Genomic DNA, 23,060 nt, shown 5'->3' with positions numbered 1-23,060 from the left:
GTGAACCTCATCTGCTGCTGATTACATCTGCAGTTGGCTAGGAGGTGTGCCTGCTACAATGAATGATGTTTGATTTAATTGGCTGGATGCTTAAATGAGAGAGTTCAATGTAGCACAGCCAAGCAGCTCAGCATACCTCATCTCAGCACTCGCAGCTCAGCCAAGGCCTTTGGAGATGCAGAAAGGAATCACCCTGGAGAAAGGTGTTGGAACCCAGAGGCCTGGAGAGAAGGCCAGCAGAGATTGCCCTATGCCTTCCCACATAAAAAAGAACCTCAGTTGAAAGTTAGCTGCCTTTCTTCTGAAGAACTAATGAAATAAATCCACTTTTATTAAAAGTCAATCCATCTCTGGTGTGTTACATTCCGGCAGCTAGCAAACGAGAACACCGGGTGTCCTTTCCTCTTCTCTGATAACATGCTCACTCTGAGCATGTTGCATTCTGGCAGCAAGCAAACTAGAACGCATGCTACCTGGCTAGGCTGAGAATTTTCCAAATCATCAGTTGTTGGTTCTTTGAACTTAACAGTTTATCTTTTCCTCATTTTAACATAAGTAGCAAGGAGAAACCTGGCTGCACCTTCCACACTTAGCTTGGAAATCTTCACAGCTAAATATCCTAGCTCATCACTTTAAAGTTCTGCCTTCCATTTGATATCAGAACACAACTTTCCAAATTCTCTACTATTTTATAATGGTTCACCTTTCCTCCACTTTCCATTAATTCATCATTTCTTTCTAAAGGCTCACTGGAAGTACCTTTAATGTCCATATATCTACCAACCATCTACTTGTAACAATAAAAATATTCTCTCAGAGAACACTTTTTCTACTGCTTGCTTCACTTTTTTTCTGAGTCCTCACCAGAAATGCCTTTAATGTTCATATCTCTACCAACAGTCTCTTCAAAATCATCTAAGTATTTTCTGCCAAGCACCTCAAAATTCTTTTGGCCTTTATCCTTTACTAACTCCAAAGCCACTTCCACATTTTTAGTATTTGTCATGCAGCACACCACTTTCCAGTACTAAAAACTGTGGCTTGCCAGAGCTACTGTGACAAATACCACACAGTGGGTTGGCTTATGCAACAAGCATCTATTGTTTCAGTTTTGAAGACTAGGAGTCCAAAATTAAGATGTCAGCAAGGCCAAAGTTTCTCCCACTGTCAGCAGTATTTTGATGATGACAGTCCTCTGTCACATGGCACCACTTTTTTCTTTCTTGCCTCCTTTGGCTTTCTCTGACTTCTGACTTCTAATGTCTTCTGTCTGACATCTCTGGCTTCTTCCAGATTCTTGTTTCCACTGACTGTATCTAAATTTCTTCTCTTTTGTAAGCCCTCCAGAAATATGATTTAAGGCATACCCTGATTTAATTTGGCCAAACTTAACTACTAACATCTTCAATAGGTCCTATTTTCAAATAAATTCATGACCATAGGAACATAGATTAGGATTAAGAATGTGTCTTTTTGGGGGGTTACACAATTCAGTCTACCATATGACTGACCTTTCTTCTTCCAAAGATAATTGGTGTTACTTTAGAATATTTATGCCTTTTGCCATCTGTCCTTTCCTCTTCTCTGATAACATGCTCACTCTGATTTTATCCATATCCCTGTATCATCCAGAATTAAAATTTTGGAACCTGTTTTTCTCTTTTCTTTATTCCTTATATGTAGTATATAATTATCAGCTTCTTTTCAAACTCTTTTAGTGTCTTCTGTTTCCTACATCAGATTATTTTTCTCTCATATGTGAACCATTACAGCAACATCCTAAAGTGTCTCCCTGAATATACAGTCATTACTTAAAGTGCTTTTAGCATTGCTACTACTCTGCCTGTGGAATAGGCATTATGAAATTGATGCTTTAAGAAAATGGTTCTCCATTGCTTATGTAATCAAGTCATTCAAGAGCATCTGCCATCTGACTCCAGTTTCCGCTTCCAAGTTTTAATTTATACTTTCCTCTTATCTAAACTTTCCTCCCCTCACAAACATGTTTATCTTTTTTCAATATACATGTGTTTTGTTTTTTTGTCATTCCTGCTATTTCCTCACCCTGTTCTGTGTCTGTCAAAAATTTCTTCATCTTCAAAGACTATATCAAACCTCACATATTCCATGAAGCCTTCCCTGGTTATCCCAACTGGATATGATCTCACCTTCCTCTGAGTTCCTAAAGTATCTGTTGTGTGGGACTTACTATATAGTATCTGGCATTATGACTATTTGTTTACATGCCTTATCTTCCCTGCTAGAATTTAGTTTCTTGAGAGCTGAGTCCATATTTATATTTCTTTGTATCCAACACAGCCCTTAGTGTAATGCTTTTAACATAATTGACAGTTAGCACATATTTAATAGATTAATATCTATTTTAATTTAGGTAATTTTGATGTACAAGATATAATTTGAATATATATGCAGTGAAACTAACTGATAACATCTATACCTTTAATTGGGAGTCCCATTTGAACCAATTTGCCTTTGCAAAATTACTGAAATATTTCAGTAAAATTATTGAAAACCAAGGGAGGAGCTGACTTTTTCCTACAAATGCATATGTTCTGCATATGTTTAAAATACAGTAGTAGTTTAAAATATGATAGTAAAACTTATGATGAGCGTATGTCCTTCTACTTTTTTTTTTTTCCTTTAGTGGCGTCATGATTTTGTGCATGGATGGATAAAAGTACCTGTGACTCATGAAACACAGGAAGAATGTCTTGGAATGGCAGTGTTAGATATGATGAGAATAGCCAAAGAAAAGGATCAAACTCCACTGGCCATCTATAACTCTATCAGGTAATTTCTGTAGGCAAATCTGTATACATAAATGTGAACAATTATAGTTTTTATATAACTTATTTGTATTTTCTGTGTTTCCCCATACCTTTTTATTTTATAATAGTAATAAGCTATATAAGGGGAAAAGTAATTTTTCTTTCTTATATATAACACATACTGTTGTGGATTAAAGAAATTATTGATAGAATTGGAGTACTATAGAAAATATCAGAGGTGTTCAGTATCTATTTATTATTTGATTTGTTTATCCTGAGAAGGCAAAGTAAAGCCAGAGAAAAGGAAAGAACATCTGGAGGGATAATTTCTGATCATAGATCCTCAAATTATCTGCGTAAATAATATTTCTCAAATAGTAGTCCATATTTCATTTGCATTACAATCACTTGGATGCCCGTTAAAAATGAAGATCCCCTGGGCCCTAACCCCAAAAGGTTTTGATTCAGTAAATATGAAGTAAAACCTATAAATATGTATTTTTACAAATGTTCCAGGGGATTCTTATACAAGTGATTCACATTCATTTTGCAAGTGATTCTTCTGCAAATTGATTTTTGAAAATCATCCCTTGTGATTTTGGTATACTACTGTAGTTTTAATGCCTGCTATATACCCACTCTTTTAAAGGTATATATGACTCTTATAAAAATGCTAGTTTTTTTAAGTATGAAGCCTAAATATATGTTTAATATATATCATACTTATCAGATTAAAGGTTTGAGAATATCATAAATGTGAAAAATTCTCTTTCTTCTTTAAAATTGTTTTCTCCATAACCAGGCTTCAGTTACTCTTTTGCTTAGTGCCTTTAAAGTAGTTATATGCCCAATTTGTAGGATGCCAATTTCTGTGTTTTCCTTTTTAGTTTTAAGTATTCTTGTTTTGATTTCAGGTGATTGTTATGCTTTAATCAAGGGATACAGGATATTATTTTGAGAACTCACTCAGGAAACTAGAAGTCCAAAGGAAAAACAAAAACTTTTCTATTTTCCATTAAGGCCTTGGTCTTTATTAAAATGCAGACTCCTGATAATGTTAGAGCTCTAATTCAGTCTTCGTTTTACAGTTGTTGGATACCTGCTACATGCCAGGCCATGTTAGAACAGATTCAGGCAAGGAGTACCTTAGATGGCGTTAATAAAAACTGGAGAAATGGAAGGAAACACCATTGAAGAATAGAGACGCTAGGAGCTACTAAGGATGACTTTTACAAATAGAAAGCTGTGTCTCCAGGTTTATGCTGTAATGGAATATGTGCTGCTTTGGAACCATGATCTGTTACAGTTTGCATGTTCTTTCTAGATAGAGTGTGGTTTCTTTAAGGTCAGGAGTCATACCATCGTTTTACTGTTCTCTGTACAGTATTTAATCTGTGTTCTAAATTCAGTGAAGGTTTAGTAAATGTATTTCTCAGATTCTCTTAACCAGGATATAAGCACACCTGCAAAATTCTGAATAATTCTTTTTCTTTGCATTACCTTTAAACAGTATAGATAGTAAACATTTATAAGATTTCATGATATATTTAAACAGTTGTATTAAGATATAATTTATATCATAAAGTTCTCCCATTTAAGTATACAATTCAGTAATTTTTTTTTAGTATGTTTACAGAGTTGTACAATAGCACCACAGTCTAATTTTAGTATCTTTTCTTACTCCCTTAAAGAAACTGTGTAATCATTAGCAGCTGGTTCCCATTCCTACCTCCCTGTAGCCTCTTGTAACCTACTAATCTACTTCTGTCTCTATAAATTTGCCTATTTTGGACTTTTCATACAGCTGGAATTATACAATATATCCGCCTTTTGTGTCTGGCTTCTTTTACTTAGCCTGTTTTCAAGGTTTATGCATGTTGTTGTAACATATATCAGTTCTTCATTCCTTTTTTTAAAAATTTTTATTGACAAAAAACAACATACAAACATGAACATTCTTAACATATGAACATTTCATACATGGTGTACAATCAATGGCTCACAATATCATCACATAGTTGTATATGATCATCACCATGATCATTTCTTGGAAGATTTGCATCACGCCAGAAAAAGAAATAAAAAGAAAAAAGTAAAAACTCATGTATATCATACCTCTTACCCCTCTCCTCATTGACCACTAGTATTTCTATCTATCCATTATATATATATATTTTTTTTTTGCATGGGCAGGCTCCAGAAATCGAACCCGGGTCTCTGGCATGGCAGGTGAGAACTCTGCCACTGAGCCACCATTGCCTGCCCTACCCATTATATATATTTTTTATTAATTAAAAAAAATTAACAACAAACAAAACATTAAGATATCATTCCATTCTACATATATAATCAGTAATTCTTAATATCATCACATAGTTGCATATTCATCATTTCTTAGAACATTTGCTTCAATTTAGAAAAAGAAATAAAAAGACAACAGAAAAAGAAATAAAACGATATCAGAGAAAAAAAAGATTATACATACCATGCCCCTTACCCCTCGCTTTCATTTACCACCAGCATTTCAAACTAAATTTATTTTAACATTTGTTCCCCCTATTATTTATTTTTATTCCATATGTTCTACTTTTCTGTTGATATGGTAGATAAAAGGAGCATCAGACACAAGGTTTTCACATTCACAGAGTCACATTGTGAAAGCTATATCATTGCTCAATCATCAAGAAACATGGCTACTGGAACACAGCTCCACATTTTCAGGCATTTCCTTCCAGCCTCTCCACTACATCTTGAACAACAAGGTGATATCTACTTAATGCGTAAGAATAACCTCCACGATAACCTCTTGACTCTGTTTGGAATTCTCAGCCATTGACACTTAGTCTCATTTCACTCTTCCCCCTTTGGTCGAGAAGGTTCTCTCAATCCCTTGATGTTAATTCTCAGCTCATTCTAGGGTTTTTCTCAGTCCCTTGATGCTGAGTCTAAGCTCATTCCAGGATCTCTGTCCCACGTTGCCAGGAAGGTCCACACCCCTGGGAGTCATGTCCCACACAGAGAAGGGGAGGGTGGTGAGACTGCTCGTCAGGTTGGCTGGAGGGAGAGGCCACATCTGAGCAAGAAAAGAGGCTCTCTTGGGGGTGACTCTTAGGCCTAAATTTTAAGTAGACTTGACCTATCCTTTGTGGGGTTAAGTTTCATATGAACAAACCCCAAGCCTGGGGGCTCAGCCTATAGCTTTGGTTGTCCACACTGCTTGTGAGAATATCAAGAATTCAACTTGGGGAAGTTGAATTTCTCCCCACTCTCACCATTCCCCGAAGGGGGCTTGCAAATACTTTTCAACTCACTGATCTAATCACTCTGGGATTCATCAGGGCATCACTCTGGACAAACCAACAAAATCTCATGTCCTACCTGAGATTCCAAGTACTTATGACATTCAATCAAACTATCTACATAAGTTATATTAGGAAATGCTCTAGTCAAAATATAAATTTTGTAACAGATAAACATTTTTTGCTTTACTCTCACACATAAGGTGACGTTTTAAAATATTAATTACTATCTATTTTCAGCACCCTGCAATAATGACATTCCTTTGTTCTTCCGCATGCAAAAACATTTTTAAAATTTGTACATTGTACATTTCACTATTATTATACACTCTAGGCATTCCTAGATTATACCATCTCAATCTTTAACATCTATCTTTCTTTCTGATTTCATTTATGTCCCTAGCCCTCCTCCATCATTCTCACATGCAGCTTCATTCAGTGTTTTCACATAATTGTATTACAGTTAGGTAGTATTGTGCTGTCCATTTCTGAGTTTTTGTATCCAGTCCTGTTGCACAATCCGTATCCCGTCAGCTCCAATTACCCAATATCTTACTCTGTTTCTATCTCCTGATGGTCTCTGTTACCAACAAAATATTCCAAGTTTATTCACTAATGTCAGTTCATATCAGTGAGACCATACAGTATTTGTCCTTTAGTATTTGGCTAGTCTCACTCAGCATAATGTTCTCAAGGTCCATCCATGTTGTTACATACTTCGTAAGTTTACTCTGTCTTAAAGCTGCATAATATTCCATCGTATGTATATACCACAGTTTGTTTAGCCACTCGTCTGTTGATGGACATTTTGGCTGTTTCCATCTCTTTGCAATTGTAAATAATGCTGCTATAAACATTGGTGTGCAAATGTCCATTTGTGTCTTTGCCCTTCAGTCCTCTGAGTAGATACCTAGCAGTGGTATTGCTGAGGCATATGGCAATTCTATATTCAGCTGTTTGAGGAACCGCCAAACTGCCTTCCACAGCGGTTGCACCATTTGACATTCCCACCAACAGTGAATAAGTGTGCCTCTTTCTCCACATCCTCTCCAGCACTTGTCATTTTCTGTTTTGTTGATCATGGCCATTCTGGTGGGTGTGAGGTGATATCTCATTGTGGTTTTGATTTACATTTTTCTAATGGCCAGGGACGTTGAGCATCTCTTCATGTGCCTTTTGGCCATTTATATTTCCTTTTGTGAGAAGTGTTTGTTCAAGTCTTTTTCCCATTTTGTAATTGGATTGGCTGTCTTTGTGTTGTTGAGTTGAACAATCTCTTTATAAATTCTGGATACTAGACCTTTATCTGATATGTTGTTTCCAAATATTGTCTCCCATTGTGTAGGCTGTCTTTTTACTTTCTTGATGAAGTTCTTTGATGCAAAAAAGTTTAATTTTGAGGAGCTCCCATTTATTTATTTATTTCTTCAGTGCTCTTGCTTTAGGTGTAAGGTCTATAAAACCACCTCCAATTATAAGATTTATAAGATATTTCCCTACATTTTCTTCTAACTGGTTTATGGTCTTAGACCTAATGTTAATATCTCTGATCCATTTTGAGTTAACTTTTGTATAGGGTGTGAGATATGGGTCCTCTTTCATTCTTTTGCATATGGATATCCAGTTCTCTAGGCACCATTTATTGAAGAGACTGTTCTGTCCCAGGTGAGTTGGCTTGACTGCCTTATCAAAGATCAAATGTCCATACAATATCTGAACACTCTATTCGATTCCATTAGTCAATATCTCTATCTTTATGCCAGTACCATGCTGTTTTGACCACTGTGGCTTCATAATATGCCTTAAAGTCAGGCAGCGCGAGACCTCCAGCTTCGTTTTTTTTCCTCAAGATACTTTTAGCAATTCGGGGCACCCTGCCCTTCCAGATAAATTCGCTTATTGGTTTTTCTATTTCTGAAAAGTAAGTTGTTGGGATTTTGATTGGTATTGCGTTGAATCTGTAAATCAATTTAGGTAGAATTGACATCTTAACTATATTTAGTCTTCCAATCCATGAACACGGTATGCCCTTCCATCTATTTTGGTCTTCTGTGATTTCTTTTAACAGTTTTTTGTAGTTTTATTTGTATAGGTCTTTTGGCTCTTTAGTTAAATTTATTCCTAGGTATTTTATTCTTTTAGTTGCAATTGTAAATGAAATTTGTTTCTTGATTTCCCCCTCAGAGTGTTCATTACTAGTGTATAGAAACACTACAGATTTTTGAGTGTTGACCTTGTAACCCGCCACTTTACTGTACTCATTTATTAGCTGTGGCTTTTTCAGGGTTTTCGACATATAGTATCATATCATCTACAAACAGTGATAATTTTACTTCTTCCTTTCCAATTTTCATGCCTTGTATTTCTTTTTCTTGTCTAATTGCTCTGGCTAGAACTTCCAACACAATGTTGAATAACAGTGGCGATAGTGGACATCCTTGTCTTGTTCCTGATCTTACGGGGAAAGTTTTCAGTTTTTCCCCATTGAGGATGATATTAGCTGTGGGTTTTTCATATATTCCTTTTATCATTTTAAGGAAGTTCCTTGTATTTCTATCCTTTAAAGTGTTTTCAACAGGAAAGGATGTTGAATCTTGTCAAATGCCTTCTCTGCCTCAATTGAGATGATCATGTGATTTTTCTGCTTTGATTTGTTGATACGGTATATTACATTAATTGATTTTCTTATGTTGAACCATCCTTGCATACCTGGGATGAATCCTACTTGGTCATGATGTATAATTCTTTTAATGTGTGCTGGATTTGATTTGCTAGAATTTTGTTGAGGATTTTTGCATCTATATTCATTAGAGAGATTGGTCTGTAGTTTTTTTTTTTTTTTTTTTTTTTTTGTACTATCTTTGCCTGGTTTTGGTATGAGGGTGATGTTGGCTTTGTAGAATAATTAGGTAGCTCTTCAATTTTTTTGAAGAGTTTGAGCAGGGTTGGTACTAATTCTGGAATGTTTGGTAGAATTCACATGTGAAGCCATCTGGTTCTGGACTTTTCTTTTTGGGAAGCTTTTTAATGACAGATTCAATTTCTTTACTTGTGATTGGTCTGTTGAGGTCATCTATTTCTTCTTGAGTCAATGTTGGTTGTTCATGCCTTTCTAGGAACTTGTCGATTTCATCTACATTGTTGTATTTATTAGCATAAAGTTGTTCATAGTAACCTGTTATTACCTTCTTTATTTCTGTGGGGTCAGTGGTTATGTCTCCTCTTCCATTTCTGATCTTATTTATTTGCATCCTGTCTCTTCTTCTTTTTGTCAATCTTGCTAAGGGCCCATCAGTCTTATTGATTTTCTCATAGAACCAACTTCTGGTTTTATTGATTTTCTCTATTGTTTTCATGTTCTCAATTTCATTTATTTCTGCTCTAATCTTTGTTATTTCTTTCCTTTTGCTTGCTTTGGGGTTAGTTTGCTGTTCTTTCTCCAGTTCTTCCAAGTGGACAGTTAATTGCCAAATTTTTGCCCTTTCTTCTTTTTTGATATAGGCATTTAGGGCAATAAATTTCCCTCTTAGCACTGCCTTTGCTGCATCCCATAAGTTTTGATATCTTGTGTTTTCATTTTCATTTGCCTTGAAATATTTACTGATTTCTCTTTTAATTTCTTCCTTGACCCACTGGTTGTTTAAGAGTGTGTTGTGGAGCCTCCACGTATTTGTGAATTTGCTGGCACTCTGCCTATTATTGATTTCCAGCTTCATTCTTTTATGATCTGAGAAAGTGTTGTGTATGATTTCAATCTTTTTATATTTGTTGAGACTTGCTTTGTGACCCAGCATATGGCCTATCTTTGAGAATGATCCATGAGCACTTGAGAAAAATGTGTATCCTGCTGTTGTGGGGTGTAATGTCCTATAAATGTCTGTTAAGTCTAGCTCATTTATTGTAATATTCAAACTCTCTGTTTCTTTATTGATCCTCTGTCTAGATGTTCTGTCTATTGATGAGAGTGGGGAATTGAAGTCTCCAACTATTATGGTAGATGTGTCTATTTCCCTTTTCAGTGTTCTCAGTGTTTGCCTCACATATTTTGGGGCATTATGGTTTGATGCATAAATATTTATAATTGTTATGTCTTCATGTTGAATTGTTCCTTTTATTAGTACATAGTATCCTTCTTTGTCTACATTTTACATTTTTTGTAAAATGTTTTACATTTGAAGTCTAAGTTGCTGGATATTAGTATAGCTACTCCTGCTTTTTTCTTGTTGTTATTTGCATGGAATATCTTTTCCCAACCTTTCACTTGCAACCTATGTTTGTCTTTGGGTCTAAGATGTATTTCCTGTAGAACAGCATATAGAAGGATCCTGTTTTTTAATCCATTCTGCCAATCTATGTCTTTTGATTGGGGAGTTCAATCCATTAATATTTAATGTTATTACTGTACAGGTAGTACTTTCTTCTACCATTTTGACTTTTGTATTTTATATGTAATATCTAATTTTCCTTCTTTCTACACTCTTCTCCACACCTCTCTCTTCTGTCTTTTCGTATCTGTCTCTAGTGCTCCCTGTAGTATTTCTTGCAAAGCTGGTCTCTTGGTCACAAATTCTCTCAGTGATTTTTTGTCTGAAAATGTTTTAATTTCTCACTCATTTTTGATGCACAATTTTGCTGGATATAGGATTCTTGGTTAGCAGTTTTTCTCTTTTAGTAATTTAAATATATCATCCCATTGTCTTCTCGCCTCCATGGTTTCTGCTGAGAAATCTATACATAGTCTTATTGGGTTTCCCTTGCATGTGATGGATTGCTTTTCTCTTGCTGCTTTCAAGATCCTCTCTTTCTCTTTGACCTCTGACATTCTGAATAGTATGTGTCTTGGAGAACGTCTATTTGGATCTATTCTCTTTGGGGTGTGCTGCACTTCTTGGATATGTAATTTTAGGTCTTTCATAAGAGTTGGGAAATTTTCAGTGATAATTTCTTCCATTAGTTTTTCTCCTCCTTTTCCCTTCTCTTCTCCTTCCAGGACACCCACAGCATGTATATTTTGAGTTTCATATTATCATTCAATTCCCTGAGTCCCTGCTCATATTTTTCCATTTTTTCTCTCTAATTTCTGTTTCTTGCTGGATTTCAGATGTTCCATCCTCCAGTTCACTAATCCTAACCTCTGTCTCTTGAAATCTACCATTGTAGGTTTCCATTGTTTTTTTTTTTGTCTTTTCTACTGTACCTTTCATTCCCATAAGTTCTGTGATTTCTTTTTTCAGACTTTCCATTTCTTCTTTTTGTTCATTCCTTGCCTTCTTCATATCCTCCCTCAGTTCATTGATTTGGTTTTTGATGAGGTTTTCCATGTCTGTTCATATATTCTGAATTAATTGTTTCAGCTCCTGTATCTCATTTCAACTATTGGTTTGTTCCTTTGACTGGGCCATATGTTCGATTTTTGTAGTGTGATTTGTTATATTTTGCTGGCGTCTAGACATTTAATTACCTTAATTAGTCTATTCTGGAGATTGCTTTCACTTATCTTACCTAGGGTTTTCTTGCTAGATGAGTTTGTTGTCTATCTGTTCTTTGACCTTCAGTTCAGGTTTTTCAGGACCTCTAGCTTAGGTTTTGTTTAAAAGAGAATAATTTTTCAGTTCTTGTTTTCTTGTTTCTTGCCCTGCTTGTAAGGTGCCTTTTCCCTCCCCACCCTTAGGAGGGTCTACATAGGTATTATGGACTCCTGCTGGGTTTTCCCAGACTAAACTGGACTCCTATCAGGGGGAAGGAGTCACCTGCATCAGTTTTCCATGAGGGTGAGACCCAGCAGGTTAAAAGACTTTCATGTGAAGTCTCTGGGCTCTGTTTTTCTTATCCTGCCCAGTATGTTGTGCTTGTCTGCCTGCGGTCCCACCAGCAAAAGATGTTGTGGCTCTTTAACTTTGGAAGGCTCTCTCTGCTGGGGGCGTGGTGGAGACAGAGGAGAGGTTGTAGGCTGGTTTTAATGGCTTCAAATTGCCAAGTCCTGGGTTCTGAATTCCTTGAGAGAGGGATTCCACCTGAGTTGAGCTTCACCCCTCCTCTGGGGAAGGCACAGGTGGGAGACAGTCCTGAAAGCAGTCCGTTTCTGCCTATGCCTGGGGCAGTTGCTGCCTGAGTAGTCCCGCTGCTGAATCCAGAGGCAGCCAGTCTTCCATAGAAACAGCCACAAAAACCTCCGTTTCGTCCCCTTTCCTCTTTTTTGGTTAGCACAATAAGCGAACTCTGCCTTGACCAGGTTCGCCTGAGCTGGGGGCCTATTTTTAGTAGTCAGAATTTGTTAATTGATGCCACAATTTGGTTGGACTCAGTCCCTGCTACTGTTAGAGTGTCTTTCCTTTCCCTCTGGGAAGCTGCCTGTGGGGGAGGGGCACCGGGCACCGGGCACTGGCCACTGCGGCTTGGGAAACTCACGGTTCTGGGGAGGCTCACAGCTGGTCCAGCTGGTTCAGACTGGGGTACGCTGTGTGTTTGGTCACTATCGTGGCTCCAGGAGCTGTTCTGTACTGTTTCTGGTTATTTAGTAGTTGTTCTGGAGGATGAACTAAAACACGCACTTTGCTAAGCCGCCATCTTGGCCCCTCCCTCTACCCATTATATTTTAACCTTTGTTCCCCCTATTTGTTTTTCTACACCCCTTACCACTCCGTTTTATTGATTACTAGTATTTCAATCTACTCAATTTATTTTAACATTTGTTTCCCCCTATTATTTATTTTTAATCCATATTTTTTACTCATATGTCCATTCTGTAGATAAAAGGAGCATCAGACATAAGTTTTTCACAATCAGAAAGTCAAATTGTGAAAGGTATATTATTATGCAATCATCTTCAAAAAACTTGGCTACTGGAACACAGCTCTCCAGTTTCAGGCTTTTCCCTCTAGCCTCTCTAATGGCGTATCTATATAATGAGTAAGAATAACCTCCAGGATAACCTCTTGACTCTGTTTGAAATCTCTCAGCCACTGACACTTTGTTTTGTCTAATTTTTCTCTCCCCTCTTTTGGTTAAGAAGGTTTTCTCAATCCCTTGATGCTGAGTCCCAGCTCCTTCTAGGATTTCTGTCTCACATTGCCAGGGAGGTTTACACCCCTGGGAGTCATGTCCCATGTAGAGAGGGGGAGGTGTTCTATCTAGGTTGTTAGCTGCTAGAATGTAATATACCAAAAATTCAACAGCTTTTAAAAAGGGGAATTTAATAAGTTGCAAGTTAACAGTCTTCAGGCTGTAGAAATGTCCCAGTTAAAGCAAATCTATAGAAATGTCCAATCTAAGCATCCAGGGAAAGATACCTTGATTCAAGAAGGCTTGATAAAGTTCATGGTTTCTCTCTCAAGTGGAAAGGCGCATGGCGAACACGGTCAGGATTTCTCTCTCGGCTGGAAGGGCACATGGCAAACATGGCGTCATCTGCTGGCTTCCTCTCCAGCTCCATAGGAGGCGTTTTCCTTCTTCATCTCCAAAAGTCGCTGGCTGGTGGACTTTCTGCTTCGTGGATCTGTGGCATTCTGTCATTCTTCTCTACTCTCTCTGAATTTCCCACTTTCTTCAAAATGTTTCCTCTTTTATAGTATTCCAGCAAAGTAATCAAGACCCACCTAGAATGGGTGGAGACACTTCTCCCCTAATCCAATTGAACACCCACTCTTGAGTGAGTCACATCTCCATGGAGATAATCTAATTAAAGTTTCCAACCTATACTGATGATTAGGGATTAGAAGAAACCGTTGCCCTCACAAGATTGTTTAGGACTGAAACATTGCTTTTTTAAGGTACATAAAGCCTTTCAAACCAGCACATGAGGGCAGTGAGTTTGCTTGCTGTGTTGGCTGAGAGAGAGAGAGAGACCACATCCAAGCAACTAAAGCACTTATCTGCAGGTGACTCTTAAGCATAATTTTAAGTAGGCTTTGCCTATCCTTTGGGGGGATAAATTTCATCTGAACAAACCCCAAGATTGAGGGCTCGACCTATTCATATGGTTGTCCCCACTGCTTGTGAGAATATCAGGAATTCTCCAAATGGGGAAGTTGAATTTTCCCCCTTTCTCACCATTCCCCCAAGGGGACTTTGCAAATACTTCTTTATTCACTGTTCAAATCTGGAATTTATCAGGGCATCACACTGGGCAAACCTACAGAATCTCATGCCCTATCCAATGGTCCATGTACTTATGGTGTTCAATTAACCTGTCCATATAAGTTGTATTAGGATGCACTAGTCAAAATATAAATTTTGTGCCAAATAAACATTTTTTGCTTTAGTCTCATACATGTTAAAGTTTTAAAATATTAATGCCCATCTATTTTCAACACCCTGCAATATTGACATTCCTTTCTTCCTCATGTAAAAACATTTTTTAATTTGTACATTTAGTCACTATCCTTGTACACTCTAGGAATTCCTAGATTATACCATCTCAATTTATCATCATTTAAGAATGTTCATATGTTAAGATTTATCAATAAAAATATTTTTTCAAAAAACAATGTTGATATTGGCTATAAACCATAACTTTCATTGATTGTACCTTTTCCTTATACCACCCATTTTCAACCCCTTGCAATGTTGACAATCATTTGTTCTTTCCCATGCAAAACTGTTTTATATTTGTACATTTAATCCCATCATTATCCCCTTTATCCTCTATCTTTCCTTCTGGTTTCATATGTGTCCCCAGCCCTCCTCCCTCTATCATTCTCACATTCAGCTTCATACAGTGTACTTACATTATTGTGCTACGATCAGGTAGAACTGTGCTATCCATTTCTGAATTTTTACAATCAGTCCTGTTGCACAATCTGTATCCCTTCAGCTCCAATTACCCAATATCTATCCTATTTCTATCACCTGATGGCCTCTGTTCTTAACTGAAATTCTCCAAGTTTGTTCATTAATGCTAGTCATACCCGTGAGATCATAAAGTATTTGTCCTTTTGTTTCTGGCTAATCTCACTCAGCATAATGTCTTCAAGGTCTATCTACATTGTTACATGCTTCATTACTTTGTTCTGTCTTACAGCTGCATACTATTCCATCGTATGCATATACCACAGCTTGTTTAGCCACTCATCTGTCAATGGACATTTGGGCTGTTCCATCTCCTGGCAATTGTAAATAATGCTGCTGTAAACATTGGCAGGCAAATGTCCATTTGTGTCCTTGCCCTCATGTCCTTTGAATAGATACCTAGCCATGGTATTGCTGGATCATATGGCAGTTCTATACTTAGCTTCCTGAGGAACCGTCAAACTACCTTCCACAGTGGTTGTACCATTTTACATTCCCACAAACAGTGGAATTCCCACCAACAGTGGAACAGTGGAGCCTCTTTCTCTACATCCTCTCCAGCACTTTCCGTTTTCTGTTTTATTGATAATGGCCATTCTGGTGGGTGTAAGATGATATCTCATTGTGGTTTTGATTTGCATTCCCCTAATAGCCAGAGAAGTTTGGCATCTCTTCATGTGCCTTTTGGCCATTTTGTTCCTTTGACTGAGCAATAGCTTCAACTTTCGTAGTATGATTTGTTATTTTTTTCTGTCATCTAGGCATTTAATTTCCTTAATTAGTTTATTCTGGAGATTTTCATTCTTTTATCTAGGATTTTCTGGCTGGATGGCTTTGTTCTCTATCTGTTGTTTGACATTCAGTTCAGCTTATTTCAGACCTCTAGCATAGAATTTGTTTAATGATCAGAATTGTTCAGTTCATGTTTTCTTGTTTCTTTCCCTGCCTGGATGGTGCCTTTTATTTTTTCTTAGGAGGGTCTACTTAGGTATTGTAGGCCCCAGTCAGATTTTCCTAGACCAGACTGGCCTCCTCTCAGGAGGAAAGAGTCACCTGCATTAGTTTTCCCTAATAATGATAAGACCCAGCAGGTTGGACTTTGCTGTGAAGCCTCTAGACTCTGTGTTTTTCCTATCCTGCCCAGTATGTGGTGCTTGTCTGCCTGCAGGTCCCAGCAGCATAAAGTAATGTGATACCTTTAACTTCAGCAGACTCTCCCTGGTGGAGCATGGTTGAGACAGAGGAGAGCTTGTAGGCTGGCTTTAATCGCTTCAGTTTTCCTGTCCTTGGGGTCTGAGTTCCTTGAGGGAGGGATTCCACCTGAGCTGAGCCCCACCCCTCTCCTGGGGAAGGCCCAGCCTCCAGGGAATTACCTCCTTTTACCTGGCTAGCCTTTTTCTCTCAGAAAGCTTGTCTTTCAGACAAACTTAATTCTGCCTTAGTCTGGGGCAGTTGAAACCTGAGAAGTCTTGCAGTTGTATCTAAAGAGCAGTTCAGCAGTAAAAACACAGCAGAAAAAAGAAAAAGAAAAATTCTTTTCAGAGCAAGACTCCTCTGTTCCTTGGGTTTGTTAATCAAGAGCTTAAGTTGGTACATTGCTTTGTGTATCTCCAGGTCCTATGTGGCCCCTCTTTTTTTTTTTAGGGTCCAGACCTTTTCAAGTAGTATGTGTTGTCTGATCCAGAAAACCTCTGGGTCTTTTTTTTTCCCCCATCAGCCCTGCCCCTCTGTGCCGGGGCAAAAACTAGTAACTTCAGCTTTTATTTGAGAATTAACTGAGCTGGGGGCCTATTTTTAGTATTCGGAATTTGTTAATTAGTTCCACAATTGGAGTTTGGTGGAGCTCAGCCCTTTGCTGTTAGTAAAGTCTCTTTCCTTTCCCCTGGGGGGCCAGCCTGTGGGGGAGGGGCGCTAGCCTCTGTGGCTTGGGGGACTCACGGTTCTGGGTGATATCACTGCTGCTCCAGCTTGTCCAGACTGCTGTATGCTGTGTGTCTGGGCACTGATGTGGCCCCAGCAGTTGTTCTGTACTGTTCCTGACTATTTACTAGCTGTTCTGGAGGACAAACTAAATTCCACACCTCATTAAGCCACCATCTTGGAATGCTCCAGAAAACACTTCATTCCCTTTTTTAAAAGAAATTAAGCAGTTTTATTTTAGATATATTCACACACCATGCAGTCCATCCAAAATGTGCAATCAGTGGCTCTCAGTATAATTATGGACTTGTGCATTCATCATCACAGTTAGTTTGAGAGCATTTTCACTATTCTGAAAAGAAAAGCCCTATACCTTCTACCCTCCTATTATTGACACTTAGCATTGATGTGGTTTGTTAGAATTGATCAATATTGCTAACTATAGTCCATAGTTTGCATTTTTCCCATATTTCTCCGTGTGACAGTGATGTACATTTTTTCTAGTCCATAAAAGTACATTCCTATATTTCTACTATTAATGACAGCCAACATCCATAACAGGGTTCACTGTGTTATACAGTCCCATGTTTTATCTTCTGTCTTTCCTTCTAGTGCCATACATGACCCTTAAATTCACCTTTCAACCACATTTGCATACATAATTCAGTACTGTTAATTATACTCACAATTACATACTACCAACACCTCTATCCATTTCCAGGTATTTACAATTAACCCAGTTAAAAATTCTGTACAAATTAAGCATCAGCTTCCAATTCTCTACCCTCATTCTATCTCCTGGTAACCTATATTCTAGACTTTTTAAAAATCTTTTTTTTAATTGTGAAATATAACATTTATTAAAAATAAATAAATTTCCAAGTACATTTCAACAAGTAGTAATAGAACAGGTTTCAAAGTTTGGTTATAATTCCACGATTTTTTGTTTTGTTTCTAACTACTGCAAGTACTGGTGACCAAATGAAATATCATCAATATAATGATTCAGCAGTCATACTCATTTGTTAAATCCTGTGTTCTCTGTTATACTCCTCCTTCTTTTTTTCTTTTTTGTGAAGAATAACATAAATACAAAAAAAGCAATAAATTTCAAAATAAGTCACAACAATTAGTTGTAGAACAGATTTCAGAGTTTCATATGGGTTACAATTCCACAGTTTTGTATTCTAGATTTTAACTCTATGAATTTGCTTGCTATAATTAGTTCATATTAGTGAGATCATACAATATGTATTCTTTTGTGTCTGACTTATTTCACTCAATGTAATGTCCTCAAGGTTCATTCATACTGTTTTACTTCATTCTGTCTTAACACTGGGTAAAATACCATCATATAACCACATTTTCTTTATCCATTCATCAGTTGATGACAGTTGAGTTGCTTCTATCTTTTGGCAATTGTGAGTAATGCTGTTATAGAAATTGATGTGCAAATGTCTGTGAATTGCCTTCAGTTCTTCTGGTAATGTGTCTAGTAGCAGGATTGCCAGATCATATGGCAGTGCTAGACTTAGCTTCCTCAGGAACCACCAGACTGTCATCCATAGCAGCTTCACCATTTTATATTCCCACCAAGAATGAGTGTTCTTATTTCTTCACATCCTTTCTAACACTTGTACTTTTCTGTTTTTGTAATAGTGACCTTCTAGTAGGTGTGAAATGATATCTTATTGTGGTTTTGATTTGAATTTCCTTAAGAGCTAATGATGTTGAGAATCTTTTTATGTGTTTCTAGCCATTTGTGTTTCTTTCTTGTAAAAGTGTCTATTCAAGTATTTTGCCCATTTTTAAATTGGATTTTTGTCTTTTTATTGTTGAATAGTAGGATTTATTTATATGTTCTGGATATTAAATCATTACCGGATGTGTGGTTTCCAGTATTTTCTCCCATTAAGTAGGCTGTTTTCACTTTTGTTATAAAGCCCTTTGAAGCCCCCAAATATTTAATTCTGAGGAGGTCCTGTTCATCTGTTTCTTTTTTTGTGGCTTGTGCTTTGGGTGTAAAGTCCAAGATCATTTCTACCACAAGATCTTGAAGAGATTTCTATATATTTTCTTCTAGGAGTTTTATGGTCCTGACTCTTATATTAAGGTCTTTGATCCATTTTGAGTACATTTTTGTATACAGTATGGGATAGGGGTCCTCTCTGATTCTTTTGCATATGGATATCCAGTTCTCCCAGCACTATTTGTTGAAGTGACTGTTCTGTTCCAGTTGAGTGGACTTGGCAGTCTTGTCAAAATTCAATTGACTGTAAATCTGAGGGTCTATTTCTGATTTTTCAGTTCAATTCCATTGATCAATATGTCTATCTTTATGCCAGTACCATGCTGTTTTGACCACTGTAACTTTGTAGTGTGTTTTAAAGTCAGGAAATGTGAGTCTTTCAACTTCATTCTTCTTTCTCAAAATGTTTTTGGCTATTCAAGTCCCTTTCCCTTCCAAATAAATTTGATGATTGGCTTGTCCCTTTCTGCAAAGTAGGATGTTGGAATTTTGATTTGAGATTGTGTTGAATCTGGGTAAATCAATTTAGGTAGAAGTGGTATCTTAACTATATTTAGTCTTCCAATCCGTGAACACAGAATGTCCTTTCATTTATTTAGGTCTGATTTCTTCCAGCAGTGTTTGTAGTTTTCTGTGTATGTGTCTTGTAGATCCTTAGTTAAGTTTATTCCTAGATATTTGATTTTCTTAGTTGCTATTGTAAAATGTTTTTTTTTGTTGTTGTTGTTGCAAATTTCCTTCTCAAATTGCTTATTACTAGTGTATAGAAGAACACTGTTCAGTTTTGCATGCTGAGCTTGTATCCAACCACTTTGATGAACTCATTTATTACGTCTATTAGCTTTGTTGTAGATTTTCTAAATATAGCATCATGTCATTTGCAAATAGTGAAAGTTTTACTTTTTTCCTTTCTAATTTGGATGACTTTTATTTCTTTTTCTTGCCTAATTGCTCTAGCTAGAAATTCTAGCACAATCCTGAATAACTGGTACAGTGGGCATCCTTGTCTTATTCCAGACTTTAGAGAGAAAGCTTTCAGTCTTTCACCACTGAGAACAATGTTGGCTGTGGATTTTTCATATATGCCCAATTTTATTGTTTAGAGGAAATTCCCTCTATTCCTGTCTTTCGAAGTGTCTAACAAGAAAGGATACTGGAATCTGTCAGATGCTTTTTCTGTATCAGTTGAGATGGTCACATGGATTTTCCCTTTCAGTTTGGTAACGTGGTGTATTACATTAATTGATTTTCTTATGTTGAACCACCCTTGTGTAACTAGGATAAAACCCGCTTGATCATTGTGTATAATTCTCTTAATGTGCTGTTGGATTCTACTTGCAGGTATTTTGTCAAGGATTTTTCATCAATAATCATTAGAGAAATTGGTATATAATTATCTCTTCCAGTACTTTCTTTATCAGGCTTGGAATTAGGGTGATGTTTGCTTCATAAAATGAGTTAAGTAGTGTTCCCTCTTCTTCAGTTTTTTTTTTTTTTTTTTTGGAAGAGTTTCAGCAGATTTGGTGTTAATAATTTTTCTTGGAATGATAGATACAATTCACCTGTGAAGCCATCTGGCACTGAACTTTTCTTTTGGGAGGTTTTTCATGATTGATTCAGCCTCTTAATTTGTAATTGGCATATTATTGTCTTCTGTTTCTTCTGCAGGCAGTGTAGGTTGTTCATATGTTTCTAGAAACTTGTCCATTTCATCTATATTGTCTAGTTTGTTGGCATACAGATGTTCATAGTATCTTCTTATGATCCTTTTTATTATTGTGGGGTCAGTAATAATGTCCCTTTTCTCATTTCTGATTTTATTTATTTGAGTCTTCTAGTTTTTCTTTGTCAATCTAGCTAAGGGTGTGTCAATTTTATTGCTCTTTTCAAAGAAACAACTTTTGGTTTTGTTGAGTCTCTCTTGTTTTTGTATTCGTGATTTTATTTATTTCTGCTCTTTGTTATTTCTTTCTTTCTGCTTGCTTTGAGATTATTTTTTCTTTTTCTAGTTCTTCCAAGTGTGTAGTTAGGTCTTTGACTTTAGCTCTCTTTCTTCTTTTTTAATGTAGGAGTTTATAGCCCTAAATTTCCCTGTCAAGACTACTTTCACTGTATCCCATTAGTTTTGATACGTTATGTTCTCATTTTAATTCATTTTGAGATATTTACTGATATCTCTTACAATTTCTTCTTTGACCCACTGATTGTTCAAAAGTGTGTTGTTTAACCTCCATATATTTATGAATTTTCCAGTTCTCTGCCTATTACTCATATTCATGTTCATTCCACTATGGTCAGAGAAAGTGCTTTGTATAATTTCAGTGTTTTTAAATTTATTGAGACTTGTTTTGTGAATGCAACATGTGGTCTGTCCTGGAGTGTGGTCCATGAGCACTTGAGAAGAACCTGTATCCTCCAGTTTTGGTGGGTGCAGTGCTCTATATATTTCTTTTAGGTATAGTTCATATATCATATTATTCAACTTCTCTATTTCCTTTTGATCCTCTGGATATTCTGTCTATTGATGAGAAGGATATATTGAAGTCTTCAGCTGTTATTGTGGAGATGTTTATTTCTCCCTTCAGTTTTGCAGTGATTGCCTAATGTACTTTGAGGCACCCTGGTTAGGTGCATAAATATTTGTGATTGTTAATCTTCTTTGTGGATTGCCCATTTTATTAATATATAGTGTCATTCTTTGTCTCTTATAACAGTTTTTCCTTTAAAGTCTGTTTTTTGCTATTTTAGTATAGTTACCCCAGCACTCTTTTTATTACTGTTTGCATGGAATATCTTTATCCATCCTTTCACTTTCAGCTTATTTGTGTCCTTGCATTTAAGTTGGGTCTCTGTTAGACAGCATATGGATGGATCATAACTTTCTATTCATTTTGCCAATCTGAACCTTTTGACTAGCGAGTTTAATCCATTAGCATTCAATGACTTTACTGTAAAAGCAGTACTTAACTTCAATCACTTCATCCTTTGGTTTTCATATGTCATATCTTAGTTTAGTCTCTCTTTTAACCTCTTTAGATATCCTTAATGATAATCTTCAGTTCTACACTCTCCACAAAACCTCCCTCTCCTGTTTTTTCCTTTTAGCCTGCAGGAATACTTTTAATATTTCTTGTAGGACAGGTGTCTTTTTTACCAATTCTCTCAGTTTCTGTTTATCTGTGAATATTTTAAACTCTCCCTCACTTTTGAAGGACAGTTTTACCAGATAAAGAATTCTAGTCTGGCAGTTTTTCTCTCTCAGTATCTTAAATATATCATACCATTGCCTTCTTGCCTCTGTGATTTCTGATAAGAAATCGACACTTAATCTTACTGTATTCCCTTGCATGTGATGAATTGGTTTTCTCCTGCTGCCTTTAGGATTCTCTCTTTATCTTTGGCATTTGACATTCTGATTAGTATGTATCTCAGAATAGGCCTATTAGGATTTATAGTGTTTGGGGTATGTTGTACTTCTTGGACATGTATATTTATGTCAGAGTTGGGAAAGTTTTGGCCATTATTTTCTCAAATATTTTTTCTGTCCTTGTTACCTTCTCTTCTCCTTCTTGGACTCCCATGACATATATGTTAGTGTGCTTCATACTGTTGTTCAGTTCCCTGAGACCCTGCTTAATTTCTTCCATTCTTTTCTCTGTTTGTTCTTCTGTCTGTAAGATTTCGAATGTTCTGTCTTTTAGTTTATTCCTTCTTTCTTCTGCCTGTTCAACTTTGCTGTTGTATGCCTCTAGTGTATTTTTAAACTCTTCTGTTGTGCCTGTCATTCCTGTAAGTTCTGCTATGTTTCTTTTCATACATTCAAATTATTTTTTATGCTCACCCAGTGTTTTCTTAACATCCTTTGTCTCTTTAGGCATATTTTCCTTTATCTCCTTGAATTGATTTATGATTATTTGAAGATCTTTGATTAGTTGTTCCAAATTCAGTACCTCCTCCAACTTTTTAATTTGTTCCTTTGACTGGGCCATATCTTCTTGTTTTCTTAGTATGGCTTGTAATTTTTACCTGATGTCTAGGCATTTGGTTATCATGATGCATTTACTCTGAAAGTCAGTTTCTCTCTCTCGTCTATGTTGTTTTGTTGAATGGCTTTGTGTTAATGGTCTTCTTTGACACTTGGTTCAACTTATTCTAGACCCTTAGAATTGCTGCATTTTACTGATCAGGTGTATTTATTCAACACCTCTACATCTGATTCTTGCCCTGGGTTTGTGT

The 23,060-nt window shown here is 36.6% G+C and overlaps 1 protein-coding gene across 4 annotated transcripts in view; it reads left to right on the top strand.

The window, feature by feature from the left end:
• JAK2 (Janus kinase 2) overlaps window positions 1-23,060 on the top strand; it is a 221,479-nt gene that overhangs the window by 112,471 nt on the left and 85,948 nt on the right. For all 4 annotated transcript variants that reach the window (XM_077148267.1, XM_077148265.1, XM_077148266.1 and 1 more), the window contains one exon: window positions 2,666-2,811. In XM_077148267.1, coding sequence (XP_077004382.1) covers window positions 2,666-2,811 — 146 coding nt within the window. The remainder of the gene's footprint in view (window positions 1-2,665; window positions 2,812-23,060) is intronic.

The sequence above is a fragment of the Tamandua tetradactyla genome, chromosome 2 (assembly GCF_023851605.1).
Source record: "Tamandua tetradactyla isolate mTamTet1 chromosome 2, mTamTet1.pri, whole genome shotgun sequence".
NCBI classification, from domain to species: Eukaryota; Metazoa; Chordata; class Mammalia; order Pilosa; family Myrmecophagidae; genus Tamandua; species Tamandua tetradactyla.
The sequence above is the reverse complement of the archived record's forward strand: the minus strand, read 5'-3'. Positions and strand labels throughout refer to the sequence as shown.